The 23,999-nt window shown below is 51.2% G+C and overlaps 2 protein-coding genes across 4 annotated transcripts in view; one reads left to right on the top strand and one right to left on the bottom strand.

The window, feature by feature from the left end:
- The first annotated feature begins 200 nt into the window (after window positions 1-200).
- Window positions 201-7,093, top strand: SPATA4 (spermatogenesis associated 4). The gene is made up of 6 exons (XM_032956647.2): window positions 201-455; window positions 3,322-3,451; window positions 3,905-4,023; window positions 4,410-4,696; window positions 5,341-5,484; window positions 5,588-7,093. The coding sequence occupies exons 1-6, from the start codon at window positions 352-354 to the stop codon at window positions 5,719-5,721; spliced, it is 918 nt and encodes a 305-aa protein (XP_032812538.2). The 5' UTR covers window positions 201-351; the 3' UTR covers window positions 5,722-7,093.
- The window catches only part of WDR17 (WD repeat domain 17), a 38,620-nt gene continuing 21,569 nt past the window's right edge, over window positions 6,949-23,999 (bottom strand). The window contains exons 15-29 of one of the 3 annotated variants that reach the window (XR_004402991.2): window positions 23,472-23,602; window positions 22,532-22,657; window positions 21,209-21,364; window positions 20,432-20,496; window positions 18,884-19,016; window positions 17,923-18,014; window positions 17,340-17,439; window positions 16,886-17,025; window positions 15,882-15,902; window positions 14,868-14,979; window positions 14,421-14,562; window positions 13,430-13,532; window positions 11,923-12,116; window positions 11,131-11,281; window positions 6,949-10,786 (exon numbers count right to left, since the gene is read on the bottom strand). Coding sequence is in view for 2 of the 3 variants with exons in the window: in XM_032956644.2 (XP_032812535.2) it covers window positions 10,667-10,786; window positions 11,131-11,281; window positions 11,923-12,165; window positions 13,430-13,532; window positions 14,421-14,562; window positions 14,868-14,979; window positions 15,882-15,902; window positions 16,886-17,025; window positions 17,340-17,439; window positions 17,923-18,014; window positions 18,884-19,016; window positions 20,432-20,496; window positions 21,209-21,364; window positions 22,532-22,657; window positions 23,472-23,602 (1,835 nt within the window). In the remaining variant the exon portion in view is untranslated. Of the gene's footprint in view, window positions 10,787-11,130; window positions 11,282-11,922; window positions 12,166-13,429; window positions 13,533-14,420; window positions 14,563-14,867; window positions 14,980-15,881; window positions 15,903-16,885; window positions 17,026-17,339; window positions 17,440-17,922; window positions 18,015-18,883; window positions 19,017-20,431; window positions 20,497-21,208; window positions 21,365-22,531; window positions 22,658-23,471; window positions 23,603-23,999 lie in introns of all 3 variants that reach the window. The other 2 variants (XM_032956644.2, XM_032956646.2) reach the window with 2 other exon arrangements.

Genomic DNA, 23,999 nt, shown 5'->3' with positions numbered 1-23,999 from the left:
CAATACACTGCGTGTATGTACATCAACAAGTCTTGATATTTCATAAATAGAAATGTTTTTTTAAAGCTCCCATAGCAAGATGGCCGTCGCCACGACGACCGTTGGCGACGTCACTCGCCCCGGGGGAGCGGGGGGGGGGTGTCGCGAGCGACCAATCAGCGCGCGGCACAGGCGTTGCCATGTTAGCGGGTAAACAAACTCGGGGTTGCCGTGGCAACAGTGGACCCCCCCCCCCCGCCGCCGCCTGCCCACGTTATAAGTTTTGTTTAACGCGGCTGAAATTTTCATTCAAATGGAGCGAACGAAGCGAGGTGGGGGGTGGACTCCGATAGTTTGATAGCGGGGTTTAAAATGTCTCTGGTGGAGTCCCTGCCGAGGAGGACGGGGCTGTCCAGGGAGGTGTTTCGCTGGCTGCAGAGCCTGGACCTGACCGTGCAGTTCAGGAACGCGCGCAGGTGAACTTAGCCTGGTTCAAGGGCTGTGAGCGTTGTCACCGCGGGGTTGTTTATCTACGGCGCCGCGTATGTTGGATTTAAGATCGCGATTCATCGGCGTTTGGTAATTGTGCTGAACTGCTGGAACGGCTCGGGTCGTGTGGGGGTTGTTTGACCATACTTAACCACGCTGGTCAACGGGGGCTTGTAAAGTTCCATTCATTTATTTTAATTCAGATAATACTTAATTTTCTGATTGGATGGATTCGTTGCAAAATATATATTAACCATCGCGTTCCTTGATTCACACAACATAAATTACACAATATATAATACTGTATAATAAGTTATACCCAATTAAGAAAGAATATAAATACGTTTTGATTTAAAGCTTTCGTTACTGCAGTAATTCATATTCTTAGCTCTTTCGGTAAAGTCACGTTGAAGGGAAACAATAAAATATATATAAACAATAAAAATTCTCACGACGTTTCGACCATAACACATGACGACCGTTTGTATTATGGTCGAAACGTCGTGAGAATTTTTATTATATATTTATTATTTTATTGTATTGTTTCCCTTCAACGTGACTTTAACCGAAAGAGTTTGACCATACTTCACCGCGCTGGTCACCACTGCGTGTGGGGTGGCCCAGGAAAAGCTCAGCTGTAAGTCGCCGCCGATGTTAGCGAACCCAGGGTCCGCTGGGTTCACAGTGCAGTGCGCTAACTCCTGCGCCACCGCTCCACCCCCAAAGTAACCACAAGATAAATGTTTTACGTTTCTTTGTGTTTCTTTTTTTGAAAGCCTCACTTTTATTCGGAGGAGGGGTTGGGATGTTTTGGCCAGTTTCATGAACGAGAGTTTTTTTCCTCTGCGCGTGGGATGACATTGGGATACCTGGAGAAAACTCTAGTGCCATTGTTATATAGCATGCTGTGGTGTATTTAGTTTTATTACGTGATATGGTTATCGAATGAGCTATTCGTTTTATTGTTTTTGGGTTCTTCGTTTATTGATGTGAGTTGGTGACTTAATATTTTATTGTTTTATATATATTATTATTTTATTGTTTTCCCTTCAACGTGACTTTACCGAAAGAACCAAGAATATGAATCACTGCAATCACGAAAGCTTTCAATCAAGACTTAATATTTGTGTTGACGTATTTTATTTCTTGATTGAATTAGACTTTATATTCTTGGTTCTTTCGGTAAAGTCACGTAGAAGGGAAACAATAAAAGAACCAAGAATATGAATCCCTGCAGTCACGAAAGCTTTAAATTAAAATTAGACTTTTTATTTTGCAGGATAGAATCAATTTATTGACGACGGATGTCTTGATTTGATTTATTTGATGATCGATTTTATTGCTGCATTTCTTGATTCATTTTCTTCAAAACTTCAGATATTTTGATTAATTATTGATTGTATTCAACTAAAGTATTGGCTTAGTGGGAATTAATTTAAAACAATGATTTCAATACATTTATTTTTATAACCTTTACTTAAACATGTTAGTGACATATGGAATTAATTGTGTTTTTTCGGTAAAGTCACCTAAGTAGAAAAATAAAATAAAACAAAAAAATATTTATCACGACGTTTCGATCGCAACAGAAGCGGTCGTCCTCAGGCGGAAAAAATAATCCATCAGTGGAACCGCTGAAGCAGCTGGATAATTGTATTATTATTTTCCCGCCTGAGGACGACCGCTTGTGTTGCGATCGAAACGTCGGGATATATTTTTTATTTTTTTATTTTTCTACTTTCGTGACTTTACCGAAAGAACCAAAGAGTATGGACTCCTGCAGTCACGAAAGCTTCAAGTAAAGATGAATTGTGTTTTACAGAGGGTTTTGCCGGTAATACAAACAAACTATGTTAACAACCCTCCCATATTAAAATTACAGAACATGTATTATCATTCATATTACCACACAACCCCATAATTATTAAAATATGTAATTTCTGTAAAGCTCTATATTGTATTGAAAAATATTTTTTGTATCAATGGTCCCTTATCTTGGTAAAGCAAATCATGTTTTTGATTGATGGGGAGGTCTGCCTTTGAATGGAGATGATCCATCATTACCATTTGATATTTGTTGACACCCTTCTCATGTCCTTACATCTTGAAGCACATGCCTATTAGTTTAACATTTGAACCAAATTCCCACAAATCTATAAAGATAACAACAACCAATCACTTACCAAGAAACGTACAACTAAATTGTGTATGCCAATTTAAATGTTCAATGTCTCTTTCCTAAAACAATGCATACGAGTTAATCATAATTTAAACTTTTGATGAGCTGCACCGCATTTGCTCATTCTCGAAGAGACAATGACTCAGAGGCTTGGGGAGGAACCACAGACAAGCGGTGAGCGAGCGCTGTCAACAATTGCCCGAACTTTGCAGTCCTCTATGTAGTAAGATGTTTTCAACTAATTAATGAGTAATTGTTCAAAGCCAATTAAAAAAAAGTAAGTCTTAAGTCTGTTCTTCGATTGATCTGACCTCGTCGATGCAGTTAATACGGTAAAGGCAGACCTTCCCATAACGTTGGCACCACCAAAGCAAAGACAGCACGCTGGACTGTGCTGGTGTTGGGGTGAGGCACCTGAAAAGCTTGCCATCAATTACCGGACCTAAGAGTATGCACAGATGATGACTCTCCAAGGGCTCTCATCTGGTTAAATATACAACAAATCAATTGGTTTTGGAGTAAAAAAATAAATTACCATATTTAATAATATTTTCAGCTGACTTTCATTTGAAAACTCTGGTGTAAAACAAAAAAAAGTATAATATACAGATTTTAATTGTATATTGTAATGATATTTGTCCTGTACAAACCCGCGTTTGTTCCGTGCATTGCAGAGACTTGTCCAATGGCCTTGTTCTGGCTGAGATCTTCTCGTGGTACTACCCAGGGGATCTGCTCATGCACAGTTTCCAGCCCGGGGAATCCCTTGCCTCTAAGCTGGCCAACTGGAGCCTCCTGCATCGGGTATGCGCTGGCGGAGTTGGGGGGTTACAGGCGGTGGGGGAGGGGGGGTACAGGGGGTGGGGGGCGAGCACAGCACTTCCAAGGCCTCCTCCAGACCAGACATTTCACTTGTCGGTACCACCTGAGGTAGCATAACTTTGGTGGTTTCATATTTCTTATGCGGCCAATAACAGTAAATCATGTGATTTGAAATGAGTGGGCTGTCAAATAATTCACTCTTATTCGCCATAAAGATACATATGTACTACAAAGGTTTTTCTACCTTAGGTGGTACCAATTTATTATCTGACCCATGGACTGCAGTGGGAGAATGCATCCAAGGTCTGAGTATTTTTCTCTGAGAACGCACACATTGGGTGGTGTGTGCAATGCAACAGTTATTTAATTGATTTGTTTCCTTCATTTAAGACTCGTTAAGAGTGCTTTCTGCATTTTTTGTAATCCGACCGGCAGTTCTTCGCCAAACGCGGCCTGGCGTTCTCCAAGGAGCTGACGGACGGGACCTTGCACCGCAAACCAGGCGCAGCAGAGCAGCTCCTGCAGCGAGTTTACAGCACGCTCACCAACAGACGGTGCGGATACCGAGAGGGCTGAACCAGCGCCACGACTTAACAAACCAACGTGAATGTCTCTCATTGCTTTTTTTTAAAGGGCAAAGCTCATCTATGTAAGTTAGCCAGAGCCAGTGGTGGAAGTTCCATTATTTCCAATTTCTATGCTGCAGAAATTTGGAAATAATGTTTGTCATCCCATGATGCACCACAAAATAATTTCTGTTTAAGGTTCGCAGTAGACTGGCACTATCACTGTATGTATGTATCTTGAATGTATTTTGCACCATACAGTACATAGCCAACCGTGCTATTCGGTTGCGGGGTGAGATGAACTTCCAGCAAGTCTCCCAATATTGTGATCTCTCCAAGGCAGTCTCTCTCCCCGGTCCTGCCCATCGCGACAGGGTGAAGAGCATTAACGGTGGGGAGGGCACCGTGAGCGAGGAGCACGCGGTGGGATCAACGGGCACGGCGCAAGAATCCAACTCCGAGGCACCACGGTTCACCGACGCCCGCTACCAGCGGGCACTCCCCATGCATGCCCGTTCCACGGCATCGCAGGCGCTCAAGAGCAACGTACGGCTCACGCAGCTGTTGGCAGAACCCAGCGAGGTGGCTACCAGGCAGCGAGCAGAGGTCGTGCTGCGCGATCATCTTGCCCAGAGGCGGCGGGAGAGGGAACAGGACCCCTGTGAGTGTTACCCCGGCGACGGTTAAAAAACTGCTGTGGTGGTAAACCGATACCTCTTTTCCACTGGCGAATCCGAGCCGTGCCAAGGCTGTGCCGAGCCAGGCTCATGTGGGTCATGACATTCAGGTTGTTTTTCTACTACAGAAGCCGTGCCCTGCTACTAATGTTCCACGCAGCTTGTGATGTCGAGACACATAGAGATCAAACGGTGACGCTGTACTGGAATTGTACTGACTGGCATCACACACGCTAGACATGTCCTTAGCCCAACGCCTAGTCCTTATTGGCTCTGAAGTCGATTCAGATTACTTCGGAGGCCAGCGTATCATGGTTTGGTCACAGTTTGACACGGCAAATTGCCAGTGGAAAACAACCCATAGTCTGAGAGCTCCATGGTGGGTCGGCTCAGATATGCCAGGAGAAAATACAAATGATTAACTATCCATATGCTCATTGGCTTAAATGCAGCTAGATCTCTGATTTGGTGACCCGGAAAACATTTCCACATCCGGTACAACACATCCACCGTACCTCTTGCTGTGGCTACTAGTTGAGCAATACTACACCAGTCTATAAGCGAACAGGAGAGTATTTGGTGAGAAATGAAGCCCTGCTTACTACCGCTAGTGTGTCGTTCTCTCCAGGCCGCTTCGACGTGCGCCCCACACTGGGGGAGTTGGCTGTGCGGCTGCCTCCTCTGTCGGCGGAGCGGCCTCGCGACACAGGAAGTGGGGCGAGTCTCACGTCGAGCGTCAACGACTCTCGTCGTGACACCGGGAATCGCCAGAGTGAGTCCCCAATCCCTCCCTGCTGGACATATCTTGAAAACGAGATTCATAGCTCATCGGATTTCTCCTGTCTAAATAACGATTCTGATTTGCTTCCGCGCAGGGCCACAGGCGACTGTTCAGCTGCGCGGGTCGGTGGGGAGTGGCGGGTCCCCCCGGGAAATCCACGTGCGCCAATCTTCAGGCTTCAGCGCTGCTCTCCACTCCACCACCGCCAGCGTTGTCTCCAGCCACTAAGCCCGGCGCAAGCATTCTCCCTCTCGCATGCAAAGGAGTTTTGGGGGAGAGAGTTGCTTTTGAGGTTCCTGATCGTTGATGGTTTTGCATCGCTGGTGGCTCATTAAATACAGCGCTGCACATGGTGCCGTTATCATGTGGGACACCCGTGCTGTAAATTAAACCTTATTCTGCTCATGCCTTTAGAGTGACATCCTAAAAATATGCGTGTGGTGAAGGAATAACTTAAGCTTGCTAACTCTACCGATTTAAGCGATAGGTTGCCGATATTTAGACCATTTCCTGCATGCCGATTTAAAACAATAATTATACCACTTATTTGTAGGAACAACATTTTTTCTTGTAATGTTTTGCTTTGAAAATCAGTATGCGGTAGGGTTGGCAAGGATGTGCTGGGTATGGAAATAACTTCATCCACCTTGGGGCTGTATTTTAACATTTCACACGCAGGCAGGCATGACAGTTGTTTAAAGAGAGAACTGTGTGTGGCACCAATATCATGTGAAGGCACGAGCGTTGTAAATTAAACGTTAGGCCGAAACCCTTAGGGTGTGACATTTGAATAACATGTATGGGGGGGAAGACAGACAGCCCACCATAAATTTAAGCTCCTCTGATGCATACGGGCGATCATTGAAATCAAAAGCATACCCTTTATTTAATTAGCGTTGGGCAGTACTCATCTCCATTGGGGTCTTAATCAGTGATGAAAACTCCAAATTACTCTCACGGACATTCGTTCTGTCCACGGGAAGAAAAAAAAACGTTGGTTTCTAAGTGGCACAGACTCACCGGGTGATACTCATTTTACTGACCCCAGAGGTATGATGAGGATGATTATGATGATGATGATGCAGGCCTAAGTCAGCCCTGAATCAATATTCGGGTGCTAATACATGGTGATTCAAAAAAACGTTAACACTTCAGAGAATTTGCAACAATACCACAAGACATGTGCCTCCGGGCTCTGGAGAACACCTGGACAAGATTCCAGGCATGTGTTGACAATGATGGCGAACAAGTGGAGACTATTTGACTGTTTAAAGCTATTAGCATACATTTGTTATGTTAAAGTGTATTATCCGTTCTTTTTCCATTAAAAACGATAGTCCCATATAAGTGTCAAACATTTTTGAAGCAGCCCGTATAATGTTCTCTGCTGCTCAGTCACTCACAGCTCAGTGTATACAAATGAGAGCCGATGTAAATGGGACATTCCAGTTCGGATCAAAATCGAGGGCAGTTTTATTCAATCAAAGCACACATTCCTTAAACAGCTTTTCCGTAATGAATCTTAACAGCTGCTGGGTAGAGGAATTAAGAAATTCAATTATATTCCTAATTGTAATAAAGACGTAAATTGTATGCATCATCTCCGTCAATCTTTAGCTTTTTTGTGTTGTGATGCTAATCCAATGTGGTTCATGTGTTACAGCCACACTAACACATACATTCAAGCCATCCAAAACCAAGTCAATATCCACTCTTTCTCTATTCATAGCAACTTACATAAGTATGACTTCAATTAGCCTAGAAATCACCCTCAATGCGCCATATCTGGTCAGATCTCAGAAGCTATGCTTGGTTAGTACTCGAGACAGCAGGGAGTAACCAGCTGTTGGTGGCTTGGGCTCTGAGGTTGTAATGAGATGGCAGTATAATGAAAGGAATATGAGTGTGGGGTTATGAGTGATATCCCCTCATATGCATGGGTGTTCTCTGGGTACTTCAGCTTCCACGTTCCAAATTGACAGAATTGGGCAAACATGCCCCTGCAGGTCCATCCTGAAAAAATATCTTAAGACTGAGTGAGGCTTCTCTGGATAAAGTCTATTAACATTACTATATTAAAAATATAATTATAATAACAGTACCAGCAATTTACCTAAGGTTATGAAAAAATATATATATACACACATGGTATGAATGTATGTATACACTACATGCTATGCAAATTTAATAATACAAATATGTCATTGGATTGTTCCCACCAGAGCAATAACTAATGGGTTAATATATAAACAAACACAGGATGCATTTTCTGTTCCAAAATAATAAACCGAAAACTTTTCTATATTTCGCCACTGGCCTTAAACAGTTTTTTTTTTAATAGAGTTCCGTCTTAATTTGTATATTGACTGAGAATTCTTGCTCAGCAACAGCAGGAAGAAATCCTGAATAATATTTACTCAGCCTGGTATTCACTTTTGTGATGTATAAACCGAATCCCATTAACATTATTGTATGTGGTAAATATCAGCGGGCTGCGAGATAAAGAGATACATAACATCAAACGTTGGAATCATATTGCAATGGACGATGCATATATATAATACAGTATTTCAATGGCGCTCATTTAACATTACCCCCCGACTTGTCAGATCGTCCCCTTACTGGCAGACTAATGCCCAGTTGCCGCCCGGTGCTGCGTTCACATTGTGCTGCACAGGGACAGCTGCCACTGGAGGTGCCCCCTGGCTATGCTGCATCAAGTCAATGCAATGGTTGAGATGAGACGTGATGCAAGGTGCTTTGATTTACTGGGGCATTTAAGTGCCGTATGAATGCAAATCCTTATCCTCGTGTGTGCTTTGCACAGCACAAAGTGGTGATGCTACCCACATACAGTTGTCTGCTTTGTTTTGTGGGGTTTACACAAACTATAAATCCCACTTCAATTATTTATCTTTACCAACATTAGCACGGTTGGCTACGCACAGTGCGAAAGAAGTTCAACATGCATACATAAACAATTGCACACACAACACAGCCATTCCAGAAAAACGCAACTTAAAGCCAACATCGCCGGTAAATAATTTAAATCCTCCCCGGAGTCGCGAACTGTCATGTACAATGGTTAAAAACACGCTTATAACACGGAGTGAAGATAAGAAGGAAAAAAAATATCCCTTCATGGGATGACGTGACCATTCCCATTTAGTAGAAGTAATCACACACAAGTGCTGACATCAAAAACATGAACCACAAAGACTCGCTCCATCGACGAACTCCCCACTACACATTTTGACATGCTTTGCTCCGTCCGACAGAACATTTATTTTTTTATTTAAAGTTTTCGTGACTGCAGGGATTCATATTCTTGGTTCTTTCGGTAAAGTCACGTAGAAGGGAAACAATAAAATAATAAAAATATACAATAAAATTCTCACGACGTTTCGACTGCAACACAAGCAATCATCATCAGTAAAAAAACCACAGCAAGAAAATTTTTGCTGTGGTTTTCACACCTGATGATGATTGCTTGTGTTGCAGTCGAAACGTCGTGAGAATTTTATTGTTTTATATTTTATTATTTTGTTTCTCTTCTACGTGACTTTCCCGAAAGAACCAAGAACATTTATTCTTGATTACGTAGACCTCTGGCAGAGTGGGGCTCAAAACCCCTGCCAAAAGTCCTGACGTCTTCCACAAAAGCAGTCTTCAGTCAGAACATTTCTTCAGTTAAAACAGTTTTAGTAATTCCCATGTTTTCCCTCGCAAGCACTCAAATTGGTACGCTGCTCTCACAACTGGCACATTTTTGCAATAGTCCGGTTGATTAATTATCCAGTGGGAACGCTTGTATTTAGGCTCTTCGTAGTTACAATAAAAGTTTCTCAACTCATCGTGAACTGCCATTAAAGTTGGAGTTATTAAGACAAATCCATGAGGGCAAGAAGGCTGTATAATATCAATAATTTTACACGTAGACGTCTATCAAAGCCGCTATTTAGCACAGGCCACCATCAATCCCACCAGCGCATCGGCAAATACTGGGCAAATCAGATGGACTATTTTTCTTGTGTAAGTTGAATCACTCTGAAACCGATAAGGCCACAGTGAAGGTGCCACACTCTCCACCTAATCAAGTTACACATCCTCTCTAGCCAGACGTCCCTCCCCTACCATAAGCCATTATGAACCACCCAAGGCTGGGACCAGGCCTTAGAGAGCTCTGTATCAATTGTCCAGCGGGTAGAGATGGTCATTTCACTGTGAGCCTTGCAACAGACTCGGGAACCGTCCCCTTAACCAAGACCTGCTGCTCAAGTCTCCCTTGGTAGCCATCACAGCTTTTCCTGAAAAACACTAAAAATGTAATATATTTATATTAATGACAAATAATTTTTTTAAACTTTTTATTGTAGACGAGATGGGACAGAAGTGGCAGCTCCGCACTTTGATGGGTTGGCCATGATAGAAGGGTCGCCACCCATCCTGGTTTTCTGAGGATTGTCCTCTTGTTGTAATGGCCATCCTGGGTTTTCTGTAAGCCTTTCTGAAATATTACAACGATGAATTTACATGTAGATCTCACCCACTTCCGGCGTTGTCAGATATTCTTCTTCACATGAAGAATATGTCCTGGTCTTTTGTGCCTGAGTGGCGGCAACTCTACACAACAATGGGCTGCTGACCTACACTTCACAGCACACGGCATCGACAACCTACCGGTGTAGGAAGGGTTGAGCGAAGTGGTTGTGGGCAGCCTTGGCTGAGTGCAGGAAACAGCTAAGACATTTTTCAGGGTATTTTTTCATAGTTGCTCCACCAATTCCCTGGCTATTCAAATCCACCGGGCCTCGCCACGGCCCTGTTGCTCAGCTCCCTGCTGACCTCGTCAAGAAGCATGAACCATCGCGCGAACTCTGGCCATCCTCGCAGCGGCTTGTGGCTGGCCACTGAACAAGGACGGTCACTGCATCGCTCGCTTTCGGGTGTGCTTCTGAGGGCATCTGGAAAACTCTTCCTTCCGATATTAGGCCACGACTGGAGCTATGCACTTTTAAATCTAGATTGAAAAGAATTTCTTTAGAACTGTTTTTTTTGTGTTTAGTTTGTTATCCTTCCCCTGCACCTCCGATTAGCGCGGTCGGGTACGTACGGTGCGAAAAAAGTTCAACATACATACATGTAATTACATAAAGGAGTTGGAGGTGAGGGATCAGAAGGGGATGATTGGTAGCCCCGTGCCCAGGGGAGAGAAGGGGTTCACTTTGGCCCACATGAGGGCATCGTTGAGGGAGATGGCCGACTTCCCGTCCTCGAGAAAAAACACCGGGCCCTGTGAGTACACACCATCGTCAAGACCATCATCATTGTCAGCAACAGCGGCATCATTGCCATCACCATAGGCAACAACAGCAGCAGCAATATGATTATTCTCAATTATCCGCAGCAATAGTATCATTATTACCACCACGATAATCTGCAGCAGCAGTATCATCATTACCCTAATCATACTGGTGCCCAGGTGTTGTATCATGTGCTGGTGCCCAGGTGTATTGTAAAAATGTCCACTTGCATTGTACAGATGCCTATTGTGTCAGTGCCAAAGTGTATTGCTGAGGCATTGCCCAGGTCTACTGGCCAGATATCTCCCAGGTCAACTGCCCAGGTGTCCCGCACCTGGATGCCGGCGCCCGTGAGGCAGGAGAGCTGCAGGTCGGCGTGGCTGGGCAGGCTGGCGCCGGTCACGTGATCATACCCAACCAGAGCCGCCAGCTCCTCCGAGCCGACGCGCCGCTCCAGCTCCGCGAACAGCGCCAGCTGCTCCGGGCTGCGCACGGCGAGATACGACACCTTGACATAGTGCACCCAAACACAGCCTACAACATGTGCCGCGTTTCTGTAGGGCAGCCAGAAACAATGGCACTCACTTTCCATAATTGATTTTTATTTTACTTAGGCCACGTAAATTATCGGGCCAAATTTCTGTCGCAAAGGCCCTCCACGTCTCGATATGGCCAAACAGAAGCGTTTATCGAGCAATTTCCACATCCAAAATTAGCGACTTCATGGGATATTTCGCTTGAAACTGAGTCAAGAATAATTCGGCTAGAAGACCCCTGCAGTACGGGGATGTGGCAGGTGGCAGTGGGGGATCCAAGGTTGGGTGGGACCATGAGAGCATTTACCCCCCCACCCCCTTTTTTTTAAACCATAAACATTTTTTTTCCCATGATAAAACGCATATCATATTTTTAATTCGTATCATTATTAAAGTAGGTCCACATTTAAAGAGGTAAGACGTTTCGGGAGGGTTCACCCCACACGGGGAAGTTTCTAGACCCACCTCTGCAACAGGCTCGGGAACAAAAACACCTCGTAAGGTAAGGCTTAGGCCGAGGTGTTTGGTTCCAGAGCTTGCTGCAGGGTCCACAGTAAAATGCCCGTCTCTAACCGCTGGACTACTGATACCTGGCCGAGTCGTGTGCGGCGGCGGCGGCGGCTGCGGCCGCGGTGGTGCCAGGAGAGCCGGCGCGGCGCCACGCGTCGAGCTCGCGCGCCAGCTCGTCCACGTTGAGCGGCACGGAGACGTCGCGGCGCCGCAGCAGCTGGCTCGTGTACTCGTAGAGCGCCGGCACGACGGCCCAGTAGCCGCGGCGCATCGCCTGCAGCGCTCCCGCGTAGCCGCACAGGATCAGCAGCTCGTTACGCATGCTAGGCCGAGAGAAGGGTCGAAGAAGGGTCGCAGGTCACCACGGTAGCACGGGTTGGGAATATGCCGGCGTGGGATGGAGGTACGGAGAGAGAAAGAGAGAGGTCAAAAGGTTAGCAAGTGATGGGGGTTGGAGATCGGAAGTCTTTTCGAACACCGTGGGGAATTTCCGTGCGAAGAGAATTTTGTTGAGTCGGAAGTAACAGAATTGCAGGGTGATCCGGGCGTTGATGGTGCGGACGCCTCAAACATAGCACCATGGAGGCAAGACTTGGCAGATCACACGTTCGTGAAACTCCCTCCGTCTCCTGGCTTGCCAGGATATGGCATTATTGCAAGTGGGTTTAATTTATATCTCTGTAGAAATTGAGTGTTATCCCCCTCACAAATGTGGGTTTCCTCCCCGTATTCTGGTTTCCTTCTTCACATGTATAAACGCTCGTTAATGGAGTTGGCCACACAAACCTCCACCATGGTTCCTTCTCTTTGTCCAGCATCGGAGCTTTCGTTCAATGCCAATTCTCTCCCTTCTGGATCATGGCAGGGAAGATCTGTGCAGTGAAAAGCTGACCTGCCGTGCCACAGGATTCCCATTGAGACGGTAGACGTCCCTCACCGAGGCCGGCATCTTACCCGGGGGGCGACGGGGGGAGTTGGCGACTCACCTTGGCAGAGAAAGATCTAGGGACTTCCCAAGGGGACAGTGGGTGGGGGGGGGGGGGGGGGGGGCGGTGGGTGGGGGAGCCCTGAAATGTCAAGCCTTTTTATTATGGCCCAATGTTAATAAAACAAATCAATGTATATTCTCTGCTAGATATCAATAAATTGGGATTTCCTCAATATGGGGCGAGAGAGGGGCGGGGATGGAGTTGGGGTGATCATCCCCCATTGCCCACCCAGTATGCCAGGTCGGTGGATGCATGGATCTGTGTAGGCAGGTGGTTGGTATAGGGGGGGTCATGGCCCTGCGATGATGAAACACTCCATCCGGTCTCGGTGGTGGATGTCCTCGTGGCCGTGTTCCCCCCTTTGGATGCTACTCTGCCGTTAACCTCAACCACGTTCTAGCGACGGAGTCCTTCCCACAAGTCTCCGTTGTATCTTGATACTTATCTGGGCCCCCTCGTTTGTTCCCATGTGTTCCCCGAATGTCCAATGGCTGTCCTCGGGTGATCCCAAGCGTCTGTGGGCGTGGGGCGGCGGGGGCAGAGAGGTGAGGCGGGGTCAAAGAGGTCAGGGTCGGGGCCGCCACCTGACGTGACTCACTCGCTGCAGCGGTGCAGCATGAGGCGGTCCGTCTGGATGGAGCCGAGCAGCTTCAGCAGGGGCAGCACCTCCTCGAGCCTCCAGCCCTCGCGGCTCATCCGCTCTGCTCCACGGAACGGGAGGGAGAGGCGTGCGGCGGGAGACGCGTAACACATGTGTAGCATCACCTGGACGTATTCACGCGAAAATTGCCGTCCCTGACTGAAGTGTTCACGCGGAGTTGGAATTCATTTGCAGCATCAGTCTCCACCCCCTTGTCCTGTAGCCCCACCCCCTGTCCTGTAGCCCCACCCCCCTGTCCTGTAGCCCCATCCACCTGTCCTGTAGCCCCACCCACTGTCCTGTAGCCCCACCCCCTGTCCTCTAGCCCCACCCCCTGTCCTGTAGCCCCACCCCCTGTCCTGTAGCCCCACCCCCTGTCATGTAGCTCCACCCACCTTTCGTGTAGCCCCACTCCCTGTCGACCCACCTCCTGTTCTGTAGCCCCACCCCCTGTCCTGTAGCCGCACCCCCTGTCCTGTAGCCCCACCCCCCTTTCGTGTAGCCCCACCCCCTGTCCTGTAGATCCACCCCCTGTCCTGTAGCCCCACCCCCTGTCCTGTAGCCGCACCCCTTTGCCCTGTAGCTCCAAGTGACGCGAGGTGCCAGCCAATTGAGTTCCATTACCAGCGTGTGGCCATGTGTCCCTCTGTGGGGAGCGGTCGAGTTCGATTCCCACTCACGGCCAATACCAGTGACAATTATCTGAACTGGTCATGGGCATACCCTAGGTCGACTCAGCCTCAACTGAGTACCTGGTGTGGTGTGTAAACATCACCACTGTGGAGACAAAGGCGGCCGAGCGAGGTGGTGACTACCCACCCCATCGTGTGCCGTGCCGGCCTTCAGCACTTGCCCCAACAGTCTGTTAAGGGTATACGGGGGATCTTTGTCTGGCAGGTCACCCCGTGTCCCCGCACATATCTGCGTTTCCCCCCGGGTCGGCGTATACCCTTCACGGCGGGGAGTCCGATCTCGAGCGCTCGCTCGGGCGTGGGGGAGAGCAGCGCGTGGCGCACGGCGGGCACCACGTCGCCGGCCTCCGCGTGCGACTCGGCCAGGGCGGCACACTCCTCCAGCGTGGGGAGTTCACACTGTGGGCACCCGTCAATATATACACACACACACAACGCATGTAAACATATAGATGCAGCCCTGCATCGTGGTGCTACCCCCCTCTACCCCCATGGTGCCACCCCCTCCTCTCTGTGGTGCCCCCCCCCCAACCCGTGGACTCCCCTTGGAGCCGCCCCCCTTGGTGCCAACCCCCCACTCCTCACGGTGCTGCCCCACCCCCCCAGCCTTGGTGACGTCCCCCCCTACCCCACCGTGGTGCTGCCCCCCTGGAGCCGCCCCACCGTGGTGCCGCCCCCCCCCCCTCCCCCGTGGAACCTCTGACCTTGCGGTGGAGCTCGTCGAGTTCGGTGCTACTCCCCGTGCTGAACGCGCAAAGCTGCACCAGCTGCTCCTCGCTGTCGGGAATCATCTTGAGGAGGTCCACAGCGAGGTCCCTGCATCCCACACGCACGTACACGCACACGTGCACACGTGCACACGCACACATGCACGTGCACACGAAGACAAATGCTTGGAATCGATCAATAGCATCCAAAAATGTCCAGCTTTGCGCAGAAATACCCAGATCACTCGAATAAGCCAACATCTGTTTTTTTTACTATCTTCTTTCACACTTTTATCCGTTTTGAACCACTGAAGAGCGACTCACCCCCACGTGTCAGAGAACGTCGCGTGGAAGTGGCGATTACAAAACTGGCTTCGGAACCTCTGCAAGTGACCCCTTAGACACACGAGGGGGCATCACTATCCCACCCACCCTGCTACAGAGAATAAAATTGATACGTTTAAAGTTCAAAGCTGGAATTTAGGCTCATTTACCGTAATATTTCGTGCATGGGTGTGTGTGTGCAGTTATTGGTGACAGAGACAACAAAAACATCAGACTACACTTGAACATTTGGTTGAATCACTGGTGGCCAAAAACTCAGATTCGAACCCAACCTCTCAGCAGTGCCAGCTCAACACTCTGACCTCTGTGCCACCCAGCCGCCTCCAACACTTGGCATCATTTTTAAATGTTCGCCACCACCACCACTGAAAAACGTTCGGGGAAATTTCGGGGAAATCTTCACGAACACTTAGCATCTCACGTGAACGCTCAGGGTATCTAACCGAAGCAAACCGAGATCGAAAAATAAACACGAAACATGCGGCACCAAGAACCAGAAAACCTAAAACCACGACGCTCCGTCATGCACCACAGGACACCAAAGCAACTTTTCGCAGAGATGAAAAAGCACGGTGGAGGAGTAGCGAGAGAGGCAGACTGTGCCAACAAACAAGGGTGAGAAACAAGATGGAAGCGATAATTTAGGCGAAATAATCTGGGCTATACCTACTTCCGGTGTAAGGCATGCTGGAAACAAAACAAAGAGCACAGATTATGGCATCGTGTCTTCGTAGCCAGTGGGGGTGGTGATGGAAAAAGTAGAGGATCGTGACCACCTGTGGCACTAATTACGGAACACACATTAGTTAATTACAGGACACCCACCCCTCAGTGTAATGAATACACAGACGTGCACACATGGACAATGGGAAGGAACAACCGTTGTTAATAAGCTATTTGTGGACATACCTAGTGAGATGAGTCGTGTTTGACCTACTGCAGGGATTAGACATTCCTAGCAGAGTCAATCATCATTGTTAGGGCCAGATTAAAGTATAAAAAACGTGGCTGTTATTGTGCCGCAGTCCATTGTCCGTTTCCGAGGCTCCTATGGACCATGGCGGGGTGGGCGAGCCACAGAGCGCCGCTGACGGCCGTTCGCGAGCTGGTACTGGAGGGCCCACTCGTCGCCGCTGCCTCTCGCCGCCACTTGGGAGAGGCTGGCGCCGCCACTCCAGCTGGGCTGAGAGGTATGGGGGGCCAGATCCAGCCTTGCACGGCCCTCCACTGTGGCCGTGCGACATGCGGCGCCTTGTGGCAAGCTAAGTTCAGGTTTGTTTCGTTCAACCAGGTGACAGCTCAACAGACCAGTATGCACCTCACTTGAAGGAGAGACCTGGGGCATTAGGCTGTCGGTAGGGGGGGGGGGGTGATGATTGCTATGTATAATCCCAAACGAGTAATTTGCACAGGGGAGTGGCCAGGCCCACGAGGCCTCATGGCTCACGATGCCTCATGGCTCACGATGCCTGAGGACCCACCTGGGCCTAGGCCTTGGGGGTGCTGTTTCTTGGCCAGACCTCAGCCTCGAGCCAGCAAATTCCCAGCTTTCCCATTGTTCATGGAAAACGGGGAAGGGAAGCGAATGGTTCGCGATGAACCCCCCCCCCGCCCCCCTGCCCCCGCAAGACCCCCAGGGGGTGCGTTTCCTCCGCACGACGGCGACCGACCAGCGATTGAAGGCGAGGCACTTGCGCGCCAGCAGCTGGGCGGCTTGGTGAGCGATGGGGGCGGCGGCGCCACCCAGCACCACCCCGACGGTCACCGCCAGCTCCAGCTCGTTACCCCGCACCAGCTTGGACACGGCCAGCTGACGGGCACAAAGGACAAAAATCACCCGCGTAGCATACAGAGGCTGTTGGGCCAAGTGCTGTCAGCGGCTACAGATTAAGGCCGGCGCGGCACATGAGAGGGTCCCCACTGGACTGGCTACTCATTTAAGGCTCAGTCAATCCAGGGAAGGCCCGGGACCTGCTCATATATTCGCCACTGTCATTGGTAGTGAATGGGAAACCTAGCTCGGGTCGTTGTGTTCGTAACGCAGCGCGCTAATCGCCACGCCACCACTAGCCACGCACACACGCACAAGCGTACCGCAACGCGCGCACACGAGCTCGTACGCACCTCCACCTCGTCGATGGCCAGGTGGCAGCAGGCAGCCATGATGGCCTGCCCGTCGCGGAAATACCACTCGGCGAGCTCCCCACTCACGCGGCGCAGCAGCCTGGGAATGGACACGGCACACGGCAGGGATAATGCACGGCACGCATCGCACGCGACGCATCGCACGCGACGCAGCGCGCAGCTCCTCCGGAAGATCGCTTCGGCCGACTCTTCCATGCCAAGAGGTGGGAGTGCCCACACTTTACCCGACCATACCAGATCTACACTGCTGGGTGGACAGGCGCGGCGGGAGGGGATTAGTAAACTCGCCCCATTGTTTCGACAGGCGCGCCGGGAGATGGTATCGAACCGGAGACCTCTGGATTGAAAGTGCGGTGCGCTGCTACCCATTACACCACTGTGGCAGCAGCAGCAGCAGCATCTGGCACTATATAGAGACGGCGCCTTGTGAACAGTAAGCGGCGAATATGACGATGGCAATGATTGTGAAGGTGCAAAAGGCGACGACGATGACGACGATGTTATCCCACAGTGCCTCGCACATCGCTTGGGCGACGACGGGGGAGCGGCCCCCCCCACTCACCCGGCGTGGCTCTCTGAGGAGGGGGCTGCGTCGCCGGGGGAGCGGGGTCCGCTGGGGATCACCACCTCCAGGATGTTCCCTTCACACGCGGCCTGGTGGGCGGTGGGGGCAGGAGGGTGGGGGGGGGGGTGATTGGGGTGGGGGGACGGAGGGCAAGGGGTTGGGGGGGACAGGGTTGGTGAAAGTGAGGGGGGGGCAGGCGGGTGGGGAGAGGGGGAGGGGGGCAGGGGGGTGGGGAAGGAGGGGCCGGGTAACGATGCACCGTGTGGTGTGTCATGTTCATTATGCGTGTCGTATCAGTGCCACCAGTGTTTCTGTGTGTATGTGTGCATGTGTATATGTGCATGTGGGGAGTGGTAGTTTAGTGGTTAGCGCACTGCCCTACGAACCTGGCGATCTGGGTTCGATTCCCGTTCACGGCCAACACCAGTGACGATTATCTTAAACGGTCATGGGCCTCCCCGAGGTCGACTCAGCCTCATATGAGTACCTGGTGCGGTGTATGAACATCGCCACTGGGGAGACAAAGGCGGTCGGGCGTGGTGCTCGACACCTACACCCTCGTGTGCCGTGCCGGCCTTCAAAGCTGCTCGCTAACAACACTTGCCTCAACAGTCTGTTAAGGCTACACGGGGGATCTTTTTCTGCATGTGCAGGAGTGGTTAGCGCGCTACGCTGCGAATCCGATGTCCCCAGTTCGATCAACCTTGACGGGCAATATCGGTGACAAATATCTGAACCGGTTCTGAGCCTCCCTGAGCTCAACTCAGCACCAAATGAGTACCTGGTGCGACGAGCAAACATCAGCCCCGGGGGAGACAAAGGCGGCCGGGCGTGTCGCCGGCCACCCCGTCACCGTCGTGCGCGGCGCCGGCTCCCACAGGTGCTCGCTGGCAACACTTGCCCCGACTGCCTGCGTGGGCTACAAGGGGGACCTCTGTCTTTGTGTCGTGGCTGCCACCTGCGCGAGGAGCACGGCGTCTGCGAGCTGGCCCCGCGAGCAGAAGAAGTGGACGAGCTTGCGGACGTCGCCCGTGGCCACGCAGCACGGGATCACCGCGTCATCCTCCTCCTCCACCAGCTGATCAGCACGTCTACACGCGGGGGGGAGGGGGGGAGAAGGGACCGGGGGGGTGGGGGAGAGGAGGGATGGGGGAAGTGGGGGAGAGGAGGGATCGGGGGGGGTGAGGGGGAGGAGGGACCGGGGGGGGGGAGAGGAGGGACCGGGGGGGGGATGGGGGAGAGGAGGGACCGGGGGGGGAGAGGAGGGACCGGGGGGGGGTGAGGGGGGGGAGGGACCGGGGGGGGTGAGGGGGAGGAGGGACCGGGGGGGGGGTGAGGAGGAGGAGGGACCAGGGGGGGATGGGGGGGAGGAGGGACCGGGGGGGATGGGGGGGAGGAGGGACCGGGGGGGATGGGGGGGAGGAGGGACCGGGGGGGGGGTGGCGCTTGAGCAGGAGACGTAGAAACCCCCACCCCGACTCTAACCTGGACATTTTTGAAAATGAGCTTCATAGCTCATCAGTATAAAAACATATTCTGATTCTGAACCTCTAACACTGACTCCAACCTCAAGCCAAATCCTGACTCTTAACACTCGTGGGAACACTAACCCCGAACCCTTACTCAGACCACGAAAATGTATCCTGAGCTTGACTATTACCATCACCCTAATCCTCACCCCGACTCTAATCCTAACCCAAAACTCAATACCTAATGCTAAGCCTGACTGTAAGCCAAATATTAACCTTGACCCCATCTCGAATCCTAGCCTAAACCCTGATGCTAATCCTGACTTTAACACTAACCCCTCATCCAAACGTTTACCTTGACTCGAACCATCAAACTGATATTAACCCCTAACCTTCACTCGGTCACTAACCCCAAAACCTAATGATAACTATTAGTTAATTGAGAATTAAATGTCAACACTGACCCTAAATCGTACTCGTGTATAACATACACATTCATGCACATATATACATACACCAAAGCAAGCACTGACAAAGATGCCTCGTGTAGCCTGCAGTCACTGTTGGGCAAACGCTCTTAACGGGCACCTATAAAAGCTGGCACGGTGCACGAGGCAGCGGTGGTGTGTCCAGTGCTGATGTTAACACACCACACCAGCTACTCATTCGAGGCCAAGTCGACTTAGGGTAGGCAAAGGTCTGGTTCGGACATAATTCGCCACTCGTGTAAAAGCTGTGGCTGGAAATCGAACTCAGGTCGCCGGATTTATCGCACAGTGCACTAACCACTTCACCACCAACATAGCCAAAGCAGTCGCCATTCGCCACAGAGCAGCGGTGACGTCACCGGAGCACTTGTGCCAGACTAGGTGCACTGCAGGTCACGTGAAGCGTGGAAGGCTCGCTCGCAGGCAGACGGGAGGTCACGACACAGACTCAGGTGTTACGGGTTGACTGACCGAGATGGCTGTACCGCTGGGGTCTTGCGCATTAACTGACGCGCGCACACACGCAAGGACATCTGTCTGCGCACGCACCTCTGCATAAGCTTCTTCCAGTACGACATGGAGACTCCGGGAGCCACCGAGAGGGCCTTGTCCCACTGTAGGAACGCAAACAATGCAGCGAGTAAACATTCACCGTCGTCATCTTCAGCCTTGACCAAACCACTGCTGGCAGGATGAAGGCCTCGCCGAGATCTGGTCAGCCACGTGACTCAGCAGTCGAGTGAGTGGCTCACGCTCAGAAAGCTGCGAGTTCAAATCCGGGTCGTGAGTTGACTCAGCCCATCAGCTCTCTGGGGTTGATAAAACGAGTACCACTTTGTGGAGAAGTCAACAGTAGGTGTCCTATGGAATGTGGAATTCTGAGCACTGGCTCAGGGCTGTAAATATGAGGTAAGTACCAATGCCTCAACGCTTATTGATGAGGAAATCACTTTGACTTTTGAGTGTGGGAAAGCCCATCGTTGGACTATACCATGCTCCCACATCTATGCTTCCTGCCTACGCCAGCCGGCACTGACCAGCGTGGTGACGTGCGGTCAGGCAACCCAAGGGGCACCGCGGTGGTGAAATGTTAACTCCTTTGCCGTGTATACAAGAAGCCGAGGGTCCAGTACCGACCCTGGCACATGTATGTTTGGAGTTTGCATTTTCTGAAAAAAAAAACAGAGCTGTATGGCTCAGTGGGGCCTTACCCGGTAAAATAACAAATAAAAATAGCTTCATAGTTTACAGAACCCTTCATCCAGCCGTTTGACAGGAGGTTCGGACGAGTGCGTACGTTTGTGAGCGCACGCACTCGCGCCGCACCTCTCCCATCTCCACCATGAGCTCGCAGTAGCGCTGGATCTGGCCCAGGCGCAGGTGGATCTGCGCCGCCTCCTGCAGGCGCTCGTCCTTGCTGGGCGCCCCGATCCCCCCGCCGAACTTAGACATCTTCACCGTGGTCAGCTCCTGCGCTTCCGACTGCACGCGAGGGACGGACGGGGGTAGGGGAGGGGAGGGAAGGGGAGAAGAACAACGGGAAGAGTGAGCATGAGGGAGGGCAGCACAGGAAGAGGGTGGCACAAGGAAGGGGTCGGCACATTAAGGAAATGTGTAAAAACAGAAAGCGGCGGAAGAATAGTAAGGGGGCGTCACAGGAAGTAGGCGAAGAATAGGAAGGAGGGGGGAAAAGAGTTCTGCACAGAAAGAGGAATGGCGTAAGTAGGGGATTGAGGGGGGGGGTGACGCATCTGAGCCACTCCAGCATGGTACCCTCACGGTACGGGTGTTTTTTTTCTACTGCCTATTTGCTGAAACCAAAGCCTCGCAAGGAGACATCTGAATCCGGCTTGGGGCCAAGCGGCAGCTGACGACAACTTTCTCTGCCCGTGGCGTTGGCCGGTGTGAGACCGTGCGGACACACCGCTTCGGCACCGCCCATCACCCACACGCATTTGTGACTCGTTCCCTGCGCGCGACGTCAATGTGAATGTGCAACGTTATTGAGGGACTGCGTGTTGTCTTGGTGTGATCTGGGACTTGTGTTTCTGCCTTGCTCAAGCTTGCACTTAGTGTTGAAAAACTCGCAGGAATGTATGTACTTATGCAACTTGTACTTATGTATATATTGTATTTATTTATTTATTGCGACACCCTTACCTATACTTTTCACACCTATCGTGTGTTTTTTGTAGTGTTTGTGAAATGAAAGAGCTTCATAGCTCATCGGATTCCTCCAGTCTGAATAAAGATTCTGATTCTGAGTTGGCACTGTCTCGGCCTGCGCAGTGGGCAAAAAAAAACAATAACCTGACCGACTCCTGAGCGCAGGTTAACACGAAGTCTGCTTTTGCGACCAACGCTATCCGTTTTTTTTTTGTGTTTTGGGTTAGATCGCGTAAATATAAACGTGAAGACTTCTTCACAATCCTGGCAGATCGCCGGACAAAGCTGGTGGTTGCAATCACCAGCGAAAACGTCGCGCGCTCGAATCGTAAATGACTTCGTGGGTTTACTCCCGAGACCAGCCCGGTCCAACGTGGCCATGGCGCGCTTCGGTCACACGAGGAGGGGGCGGGGGGGGGGCGGGGGCCGGGGGGCAAGCGACACGAAGCGGAGGGGGTGGCGACGAGGGGCAGCCGCGGGTACCGTCTTGTACTTGACGAGGTGCCGCATGTGCATGATGCCCTTGGCGTAGTCGGGCGGCAGAGTGCCATCATCCTGGCCACGGAGCACGGCCACCAGGTCCCAGAGGTTCCTGCTGCCGCCCGGCGGCTGCGTCGCAGCGTGCACATCAACAACAACAACAACGTTCCCGTCCATGTGTCAGGCGCGCTTCGTTTAACCGGGGCGACAGGCTCGAGAGAGAGAGAGAGAGCTAGCGAGAGAAAAAAAGAGGCAGGCGAGTCTCGTTTCAAGAGTGACCCGGAGCGCTGGTCTGCCCGTGGCGGGGCGATGATGATCGGCGGTGTGTGACCTTCGAATTTGGCGAATGTGGGACCTGACACCGGCACGCGACAGCGCCAACTCTTGCGAATTACGTCAGGGGATCTTTCAACGTCCACTGTTAAGCGGACGGTGCGGGCCATGTTACTGCCCACGGGTAGGTACGAGCTGGTATGCGTGGACAGGTAGGTATGCAAAGGTACACACAGGTACACGTGGAGATGTACACACAAACAGGTGCGGGTATGCATGGGTACCCACAGATATTTACAAAGACAAAAAATCCTCCAAGTATAGCCTTAAAGATTGTTGGGGAAAGTGTTGTAAGCGATCACCTATGAATGCCGGCATGGCACACGAGACAGTGGGGGTGGCCAGAACTACACCTGTGCGCCTTTGTCTCCCGAGTGGCAATACACATTGCACCAGGTACTCATTTAAGGCCGAGTCGACCTAGGGGAGGCCCAGGACCAGTTCAGATAATCATCACTGGTGTTGGCCGTGAGCGGGTCATCGAACTCGATTCGTCGGGTTCGTAGCGCGAGCGTATTAACTGCTACACTACCGCTCCCCACAGGACGGACACACAAAGACACACAAAGACACACACACACCACACGCCGGTACCGTGGGGGCAACTCACGGAGAAGAACTCGGAGAACCAGCGCAGCTTCTTGGCGTGCGCGTCACCCCCCAGCTTCTCCACCTCCTGCCTGATGTCCTTGGAGGCTTTGCCACACAGCAGCGGGGGGGCGCCGGGGGACATCACCCGCTCTGGGGAGCAGCACGGCGATGCGGCACGGGGCATCGGCAGCGGTCAGCGGCGGGCGCATGGGCAGCGCTCGTGCCCCCGGGGGGAGCAGCACTTAGCACAGCTGGGTGCAGCACTCACGGAGGGAGGAGGGGAGTGGCGGCACTCGGGGGTTGAAGGAGGCGGCACGTACAGCGAGGATGGCAGAGTTAAGGGGGGCAGCAGCATTATAATGTCGGAAGGGGGCGGCACGCACGCGGCTGGAAGGGCGGCACATGCGCGCAAATAACTAGAGGGGTCGGCATCACACACGTGGCTTGAGGGGACGGTGGCACACGCATAGCTAGAGGGGGTGGCACACGTGCCTAGAGGCGGCGGCACACGTGCCTAGAGGGGGGCAACAGCACGTGAACACAGGGG

The sequence above is a fragment of the Petromyzon marinus genome, chromosome 18 (assembly GCF_048934315.1).
Source record: "Petromyzon marinus isolate PM22_M1 ecotype Great Lakes invasive population chromosome 18, UKy_Petmar_22M1.pri1.0, whole genome shotgun sequence".
NCBI lineage: Eukaryota > Metazoa > Chordata > Hyperoartia > Petromyzontiformes > Petromyzontidae > Petromyzon > Petromyzon marinus.
Note: the sequence above shows the minus strand (reverse complement) of the source record. Positions and strands in the feature narration are given on the sequence as shown.